The 9958-nt window shown below is 37.4% G+C and overlaps 1 protein-coding gene across 1 annotated transcript; it reads right to left on the bottom strand.

The window, feature by feature from the left end:
* Positions 1-1430: 1430 nt before the first annotated feature.
* Positions 1431-9658, bottom strand: GNPDA2 (glucosamine-6-phosphate deaminase 2). The gene is made up of 7 exons (XM_069790850.1): positions 9523-9658; positions 7761-7928; positions 7362-7459; positions 6686-6868; positions 6167-6351; positions 5897-6071; positions 1431-2475 (listed from the first exon to the last, which is right to left on the bottom strand). The coding sequence occupies exons 2-7, from the start codon at positions 7886-7888 to the stop codon at positions 2417-2419; spliced, it is 828 nt and encodes a 275-aa protein (XP_069646951.1). The 5' UTR covers positions 7889-7928; positions 9523-9658; the 3' UTR covers positions 1431-2416.
* Positions 9659-9958: the final 300 nt, after the last annotated feature.

Genomic DNA, 9958 nt, shown 5'->3' with positions numbered 1-9958 from the left:
TAAACTTGTTAAAGTGTGTCAGTTTACCATTAATACAGCCTAGCTATGCTAATCTCAAAAGAAATAGTAAGTTTTAATATATTAAAACACAAGATATAACTGCTCCACCAAAAAGACCAATTCAAGTATCTCTATCACTATTATTATTCCTCCCCTAAAAAAGCTATCAGGAATGCTATCTTTAAAGATAGCTTTTAAGAAAGTACAGGTATCTTTAAGAAAGCAGAGATAGAGCAATACATGCTTAAGAGCAAAGGAACTAAAGCAAGATTCCTGGCCCCCTCCCCTTAAAAGTTAGAAAAAAGTTTAACAACAGAAACATAGTGGAGAACAACTGAAGACTATGAAATGGCCTGTGTTTCACAGAAGTTCTAGTAGTTATGAAGGGAGAAGAGAAACTAATTCTGTGGTCTCCCATGTCTTGACAGAACACAAAAAAGGGCTTTAGTTGGTAAGGTTGCCAAGAGAGGCAGATGACTGAAAGGTGCTCTGTAATAAAGAATAAAAATGAGGAGTTGCAAGGAAGAAAAAGCTTTTAGAAGTAGAAGGATATAAGCACTATGGATTTCCACTCATGCTTGAACCTAAATTCTATTGTTTCCTCAACAGAACTCCCAGTTTTGCCAGAGGATGGATCATGATCATCAAGATAAATGTGCTTGAATTCCTTTAATAGTAACCTAAATTCAGGATTATTTTTAGTCTCACACTTTATGTAATACAAGTGTTTACTTTATAAAGTCTTTCTTAGCTGTAAAGACTAAGAACAGCAAGCCTAACAATGCATTTTGTGGGTCATATGCTACATGAAACAGCATTCTCCTGAAGCACAGTCTTTTAAACTTTTCCCCCCAACACTGCATTATGCTGCAAAAATGCAAGTAAAAAAGTTGAGTCTTAAACCTGAAGGCCTGTTTTAAATCTGTGCTTGTTCAATCTACTGTTAAGAACTGAACCACTAGGCCTGGCTTCCTACACTGCTCTAGACCAACTCTTCCCTCCTTTTGTAATTTCACAGAATCATAGAACAGTCCAGGGTTGAAGGGACCTTGAAAGACCATCTGGTCCAACCCTTTATGGGAAAAGTGAGCCTAGATGAGATTATCTAGCACACTGTCTAATCACATATTGGAAAAATCTCCAGCAGTGGGGACTCTACCACATCCCTGGGGAGGTAATGTGGTTTGTAATAAAGGCTACCTGCCTATTACCTAGGTGAAAAGTTAAATTATTGAAGTTATGCTTTATTGCACTTTCTCCCAGTGAGTATTTTATACAAGGGCATGCTTCCCCTGCTCCCCCCCCAAAAAAGTCAAACTCAACTTTTTCCTTAGGAATTTTGTGCCTTCTTCCACCTAACCTCTCCATAAAACCTTGAAGTATTTATTCATGTCAGAATTTATATCAGAAACAAAACAATTTTGAAATGATAGATTTATATTTAAGTTTTACTTATATTCAAAGTAGGAAATAACATTCCCTGTAACAGCTCAATGTTTATAATGATACAATGAGAGGTAACTATTGCAAAGTGATTAACAGTTGACTTTAATACATGATCATTTAAACTTGCAGACATTATATTCCTGTAAATTAACCTCTTTTCAGGCATTTAATGGTAACATCAATGGTACAATTAAACAGGTACCACCAGAAAGGAACATTTAGATTTTTCCTTACATATAAAGCTCAATTACCAAAAATATAAAAATCCTAAAGTAATTTGAAAAACATGAGAGGAAAAAGTGCTATGGCAGAAGTTTAATATTTTTCTGTGGAGTAAGTTATAACTTTCAAGAATTTGGTGCATTTTTAGGCACTGTTTTTGTATTTTTGCCTGAATTGTACAGCAGGACTTGAGATGCCCCAAAACTGTTTAAGATAAATTTAAGGCAACCAAGTGCGAAAGCTCAGTGTACATTAGATGTATGTAAACAGAACATTCCATAGTAGAAATTGTACAACTATTACGAGTCCATAGTATTGACAAAGGCCAAAACCATTCTGCCTAGAGACACAAATGCAAAATGTAGTTACACTAATCAAGCCCCAAATTACAAATTCCTGGAAATAAAATATCATATTCTCTAACACAAGGCAGATGCATTACATTGCTGTGCTAGAATAAGTGCTCTGCTTCCCCCCCACCCCCCTACATAACATGCAGTCTCCCACAGGTTTGTTCTGTTCCATTTAGTTATGTACCAGCCAACAACAGAGCTCCAAATGTTAAAGCAAAATGCACAACACAGCGAAGAAATGGAATGTGAATGTACAGATATTGGACCTTTTAAAAAATACAGTACCTAGGATTCCCCATTTTAAACAGTTTTCAGCATATTGCATAGCAGTGAACTCATCTGCTACCTAAAACTGTTGCTGTTGACCCACATGGAGTTCCTCTTCAATTCTTCTTTCAGTTTTCTTTCATACTGTACAGTGGGTCCACAAGCTTATTGTGCACATGCATTAAACCTTGAGGGGAAAGCAACAATGCCAGCTTTACATTAGTTATACTTTTTCAACATGTCCTTCTATCCACATTTTTATTTGGAGTTTGCTTCAAAGTATACATTTTAAATAGTTCACTGAAGAGAATACCACTAGCTATTTAAAGTAGTTTAAAATCAGAAGTTAAAGACATCATATATATTCCTGTATCACTTGCATACTAATGACATCTTCGGTATAAAGTGAGCAGGGATGAGACAGTTCTCTAATAACAAACCCATCAAAAAAGTAGATCTGGAATACTTCCAAATGAATTGAATATATGAGATCCACCCATCTCTCCTTTGTATTAAAAATCGTAACAGCAACATAAAATTCCCTCATAGCACAATTTGTCATAAAAATCACATGTACACATACTGATACTTTTACAGCTTGATTTGCAATGTTCTAGCATTGTGGTATTACTGTCTTTGTAATTAATAGTGTACTTGTAGTCCTATAGACAGGAAAAACCAAACTAGAAGTATCCAGACTGTTCATGCAGATTAAGAACTTCAGTAGTTCAACTGTCTTCTATTCTGGCTAGGCTTTTTTTTTTGTCATATACAAGTCATCCGTAGCTGTGATTAGGGGAGTATTTTTTTCCTATTCAAGTACTTTAATTTTGGAAAGTGCCAAAGAGAAGAGCAATAAAAAAAAAAGTGTTTCTTTACTTTGTTACAATTTAGTAAAAGTGTTACCTACATCTAGGTAGGTATGACATTTGGTAACTGGTATGTTTTTAACCTCATTTCACCTTAAGGACTAGTAACAGTAACTGATCAGTGTTCACAAACTGCAAAGTAGAAGTCCATTTTAGCACCAAACTAAAGATTAACTTCTAAAATTACAGATTTAAGTAATATGCAACATTAAAAGTAGAGAAATTGTCTTAAAAACCATGAAAGAAGTCTGACAGTAGCATACATTTTAGTGATTATCTATGGCAAAGAACATTCAAATACCTTTGCTACATGATGCATTGGTGGCAAACTGTGTCACTGCAGCAATATGAAACTTGAATAACTATACAATCTGAGGTCATTACTGTAGGTGACCACAACAAAAGGCATTTTACGCAGCATCTATTTCTAAGCAGCATGTGATTGTGATTTAATATAAATGCAGATGTTACTATTTCCTTCTCCACTTAGTGACACATTCAGCCATACTAAACAGCCAACACACCTATAATTGACTCAAGAACCTAGCTCATTTTGTCTCTAGAGGTTAACGACTTGGCTTCAGATGTTTGTACAAAAGCACCAAACCTTAGAAGGCAACATGACAAAAAGGAAATGGTTTTAGATTTCATGAAGGATAACTATTGTGTTGATGTACATGGGAAAGATCAAGTCTAATATTTTTTCAGGAGTTTAACAGTGAGAAAATATTAAGTATACATTTGCTACAAAAGCCATTTGTACTGAAAGAGTAACAGCTGCACACACTACTCAAACTAGAACCATGTTTTGAACTTTAAAGCATTTCACTTCCTAACAGTGTTTTTCTCTTCTAAAAAAGGGAAATGAAGAGGAGATAATTACCCACTTCCTAGACACATGAAAAATGCTTACAAAGTACTGCCTCTGGCATATATAATGAAGGATATTTAAATCTTTTTTAAAGGTATGCACCGGAGTCCTTACTTGATAGATGCCAAAATAATTATTTCAAAGGAAACTCTCACTGTATATTCAAGTATGCTTTGAATAAACAGACTTCCGCATACAGTTTTAAGAAGAGCATGCACAAGTATGGAAAAAACTATCCCAAATTGACTTATCTGCAGGTTAGTTAGTAAATTCAAAATTCATCTTCTGCTTCATTCTGCAAGAAAGTTACCTTTCCCTTTTCCAATAAGAAGTACACTTGATAATTTCAGCCTCTAATAAGTTTTCAGGAAGTTAGAAAAAAGTGAAGGGGAATAAGAGTTATTCTAGTTACCAGCCAGTGTGGTACTTGATCATCAGAAAAAATTTGAAGTTTCATATAGTACCTTGAGATTTTTTTAAATGGTGAAAAATCACAGTAAATAGCTACCATAATTAGCAGTATTAAGAACTACCTAGCTTCCTAAGAAGTCTGACCTGAAGATCAAGATTCAGAAATAATTCCAAATTTGACCCACATTGATTTCTCCTCTATCTTCAAGGGGGGAAATCTCACTGATTTGAGAATTGGTAAAATTAAGCAAGTTTAAAATAAGCAATCTCTTTAAGAACTCTATTGCTCTGTATTACAGGGTAATTAAATACAGTGTGACACAATAGCACACACTCATATACTGTAGCCCTTGATATTTTTAAAACAATGTTCAGTCTCATTCATACCTAGTAATTCTACATTAGGTTTGTATCTTTCTCAAGCAAGCTTTTGTTTATATGAAATACAGGATAATGTTTAAAATTTACCCAAGCAGTTAAAGAAGTTTACCTTTGAAAACAACAAGTACTATCTAGCAGTGTGATACAGGTAAAGACTAACACACCCCACCCCCTCAATACATAGCAGAGAACAGCATACTGAAAAAATCTAAAATAACCAGTTGGCCACAAGTGATATCAGGATAAAAAGTCACATTAATGTCAGAATTGCAATCCAATACATACATGGACACCAGTGATATAATGCTCGCAAAAATAATTTCATAAATCGCAATCTTGATCTCAGATGCCTCAACTACTACAGGTATCCATGCTAGTGAGAAAGATGACTGATTTACACAATTGCACTTGCTGTGCTAATATAGTTAGGAGAAAAAGACTTTTCTCAGCTTCTACAGTCTCAGTGAAACAGAATTCATATCTAGGAAGTCTTGAATGACTATCAAAAATCTCAACTTTAAGTTTGGCTCAATATACCTACTACAAATATGAAAAGCACAGTAAAATGCTGAAATGTATTCTATGTCAGTATAGATTGTTATGCTAATTGCACTGGATGAAAAATGTCCTCAGGTAGCTTCAAAGTCTGTATCACACATTTCAAGTTTACTAGACAGCACATTACTGCACATAGCAAAAGCAGCATGAAAATACATCAGGATAAGTGTATCAAGTTTTCTTTAAGTGAACCTTTCCAGTATATTTAAGACCAGTATTCTGGAACACCAGACTGCTGCTGTTTTACATACAGTTGAAGATTACTAAACTACCTTTTCAAATTGGAAGCAAAGGAAATATTTTTCCAAAGTAGATTTGTCAGGAATGTAAGGAACACACATTCTGCCTCCTAGCACTTTTCCATTCACAAGAAATAAGTTAACGTTTAGTATTTTGAATATATAATATTATACATTAGCTACTGTAAAGTGTTAGAAGGCCCAGACTTAAATCAATATAATTTAAATTTTTTGTTGTGTTTTTTTTTAAATACATGTAACCTCTGATTCAGTGCTCACCTTTAAAGTACTTCACAGTTTTAACTCTTAGTTCTAAAGTAGCATCTTCATCACACACAAAGATAGTACGAGGGTGTTGCTGGAAAGCAGAAACTGTCCACATATGATTGACTCCTTCTTCAATTGCTTTGTACAATGCAAAAGCCTTATGTGCACCTGTTATAAGAATCATCACCTGCAAAACAAAGGTCTCTTTACTTTCAATGCCAGTATCAATACCAACTAGTCTTGAAAAGAGACACATGCAACTAGAACTAAATGAGTTCTTACTTCTCTAGCATCCATCACTGTACCCACACCAACTGTTAGCGCCATAGTTGGTACTTTAGATAAGTCTCCATCAAAGTATTTGGCATTTGCCAAAATGGTGTCCATTGCTAAAGTCTTTAATCTTGTTCTTGAAGACAAACTTGATCCGGGTTCATTGAATGCAATGTGGCCATCTGGACCAATGCCTTTTCAAAGTTAAAAAAAGTAAATCATTCCAGACCTGCGAGTCAACAAATATCCTCAAACATTGTAAATTAATAAAAAAGTTTCAGGACTCATTCCTTCCTTTTGGCTCCCCATTTTCAATAAAAAAAGCATTCAAAACTTACTTGAAATTAAGTTATTAGAAACTTGGACACCAACCATTCTGTTTTGGCATTCATACTGATTCTTTGTTAGTCACAGAACTTTCTTACACCATAACTGAAAAAAATGGGTTTAGCTAAGTTAAGAAAACAGTGATTAGAGAGTCAGTGTATTTGTTTGAATCATAACTAAGCACAGAGCATGTCCTCATACCTCCAACAAACAGATCAATCCCCCCCGCTTCTTCAATTTTCTTTTCAAATGCATCACATTCCGCCTGTAAGTCTGGAGCATTCCCATCAAGGATATGAGCATTATTTGGATCTATGTCAATATGTTTAAAGAAGTTATTCCACATGTAGGAATGATAGCTCTCTGGATGATTTCTGGGGAGCCCTGAAATAATTTAGAGTGAAATTAAAGTATTTCAAGATTTAACCAAACAGCCTTAATTCTAGTCTATGTGTAACCAACATAGGGCATGCAAGGCAAACCTAAGTCAGTCAGATAAAGCAATATTTGAAATTATATTTATGAGAAAGATTTCCTGTTGGCATGCACAAAGTAATTTGTTTACATTCCTTTCACATACATCACAAAGAGTGTAAAGTCTTCAAAGGTAATCTAGTCACAGTATTATATGACAACACACTTTTTACAGAAGTATTGTGAAGCACTGAATTTAGCACAGGATCCACCTGTTTATTATTTGCATTTTTGTGGACAAAGTAATAGAGAAAAATGCTTAAGATGACCTCATGGTCAGAAGTCTAACGTAGGAGTACAAACACACTAGACTGACCCTGTGCTTTGGCAAAGTATTTAACAGTTTTAATAATGGAAAAAAATCATCAATATAGCGTGTTCTCAAAAAATTAGCACATCTTACCTACATATTCATCCATGTTGAAAGTCTTTACATATTTGAAAGAGAGATCTCCATTCTTGTGATATTCTATCAGCTTTTTGTAGCATCCCAAAGGTGTACTCCCTGTTAAATAAAGTTTTTCTACTGTTCTATGTATCCGTACAACATTTTCAGTGTATTCAAATGTCTTCATAGTCAAATTTTTGATTTTCAACATAAAAGAAACGTTATTTCTCATTTTGTATTTCTCAGCTTCTCAAACTTTATCACAACTTTTTACACAAATTAAATCCATATTTAAAAAGAAAAATGTTGGGAGTATTACCAAAAATATATTTGTGTTCTTTTAAATACTCTGTCTGTTAGCAATGATACAAACTAGTTCCAGGTTTAGTCATTTACATAAGCTTTGAATAAAACTTGCCTGTTGGTAGACCAAGCGTGAAATATCTTCCTTGACTTGGCTTGAATTGGATAATACGATTACAGATGTATTTTGCTGCCCATTCACTAGCCTGATCATAATCTTCAAGAATTACTAGCCTCATTATGGCAGTGAGGAACTTGTATGATATAATAAAGTTAAACCTGGTGAAAATGTCAAAGTGTTAAAAATAAGCACCATATGAATAGTTGTAAAACTCTTAGATTACCAGAAGAGATAGAAAATGAACTTTTATACTCGTAGTGCTAAATAAAGAATATTTTAATTGCATAAGCATATTGCACTCTTGCAGTCCTAGTTCAAGCTGGACTGTTGGACAATCAAAAGAAAAGCTAGAGATTCCAAGTGATAGGTTACAGTCAAAATATTTTTTAAAATTCACAGACTAATTTGAAGTAACTTGTAGGAAAAAGCTAAAACAAAACAAGAACAAGCCATTTTGAACTTCAACCTTTTAATTAGTTGTTACTGTTAGAAAAGAGGAAATACTCTGACTGAAATAAAAGCAAACAACTAAGTAAACAAACGTTAACTCCTGTTTCTTATGACCAGCTGAATGCCTAAAATTTCAAAAACAGGGTCCAGAATAACCCCATGCTTCTATATTCAAAATACATAATTGGAACTAAACAATTAAAACTCTTTTCACTCCCATTCTAGCTCCACAACAACACTTCCATAAGTTTATTATCTGCAAAAAAAAAAAAAGTTAAAGCATTAGAGATATTTGAAATCCTTACAATTCACAGGAAAAAATACCTATGAGGTCACATTTTTTTCTTTTCAACCTAACTTTAAACATAAGTCAGCCAGTCATTCTTTATAGGCTCTGATTCTGAGTACAGCTATATCAACTATTACGATGAATATCTAGAAAACCAGCTTGGCTGTTAAAAGTATGTGAGCATCTCTCGCATTTAAGTAAAACTCATTTTTCCATGAGTTTCTACTTAACAGAGTCAGGTAATTATCAGAAAAACTGAGGCTCTTTGGCCAGTTCGCGATGTACTAGTCTACTGTTCCCCGGTCTGAGCGTGCCTGCCATTAGCCAGAAAACAGCAGAGCTGTCGGAAGCTTAAGGCCAACTAAGTGCCCAACAACCAGTAGCACACACTACTCTTAGCTGACGCAAAATAAGAGGCCAGTTTTAGAATAAATATGAATTAAACCACAGTAGTGCTTAACAGGGTAACTTCTGTTCGTCCCACTAAACAAGGAAGGAAGCGAACACCACCTTGTGTTGCGCTGCCTGTGCTGCTTCCTCTCCGGGGACAGTAAAACCACGACAAGTCAAACTCACCTTTGCAGAGGAAACGCTATTCCACAGGTACCGAAAAAAGTTAACACTCACATTTCCTTAAGGAGGACAGAAAAACAGGCCGCCAGAAAGAGATCCCGTGGCCGTAGGGCGGCCTGATAAAGCTTTAACGATTTTACCCTGAGAACACGGTGATGCTCTCCAAGAGGAGCGACCCGCGAACGGCACCAGAACCATCGCGGGTTGTCGGCTGATACTTTTTCGGCGGAACTGGTGAATCTACACTGTTAGGGGAAGAGACCTACTGCCGGACCGCCCCCCCCCCCCCCCCCGCGCCGGCCCCGGGCCCCGCGGCCTCCCCCTCTCCCACCGCCCGGGGGCCTGTCGGGCACCGCTGCACCGCCCCCCCCCCCCCCCGGCCGGCAGCAGGGCCCAGCCTCACCCCGCCAATGAGCGCGACCCTGCCCGGCCCCGCTCACCCCCAGGAGAGCCCACCGCAGCCGCACAAGCGGCACCAGGATGGATGGAGGAAGGGAGGACGACGGGGACCGCCACCCGGCCCTCCGCCTCCAAAGGAGCCCGGCACGCAACCCGGAAACACCTGGCGAGGACCGGAAATAGCTTCGCGAGTGGGCGGTGCCGCGCAGGCGCGGGGGCAGCGGCCTCTTCAAGGCGGGCTTTGGGCGCCCGTAGGGCCGCGTCGTGTCTTGGGAGGGCGTCGGGGGCTTCTCGTGTGTGTCCTGGCGCCTGTTGCGGGGGTAGGGTATGGGTGAAGGAGGCGCCTGCCCTCAGAGAGGGGCCTAGGAAGCTGCTGGTGGCATGGGGTGGGTAGAGACTGCCGCAAAAGCACTAACTGTCTGCTTCATAGACTGGACTAGAGTAGGGCCTTTGCATGAGCCCTCTTCTTGGAGCCCC

Source organism: Haliaeetus albicilla, chromosome 1 (assembly GCF_947461875.1).
Source record: "Haliaeetus albicilla chromosome 1, bHalAlb1.1, whole genome shotgun sequence".
In the NCBI taxonomy this organism is placed as follows: domain Eukaryota; kingdom Metazoa; phylum Chordata; class Aves; order Accipitriformes; family Accipitridae; genus Haliaeetus; species Haliaeetus albicilla.
Note: the sequence above shows the minus strand (reverse complement) of the source record. Positions and strands in the feature narration are given on the sequence as shown.

Bases quoted from the DNA above. Each gene is read 5' to 3' on its own strand.
- GNPDA2 (XM_069790850.1), bottom strand. From the start codon at position 7,888: ATGAGGCTAGTAATTCTTGAAGATTATGATCAGGCTAGTGAATGGGCA. The intron at 6,869-7,361 runs GTAAGATGTGCT...AAATTATTTCAG, and splicing joins CAACATGGATGAATATGTAG to GGCTCCCCAGAAATCATCCA. The intron at 6,352-6,685 runs GTATGAGGACAT...AACTTTGAAAAG, and splicing joins GATTGATCTGTTTGTTGGAG to GCATTGGTCCAGATGGCCAC.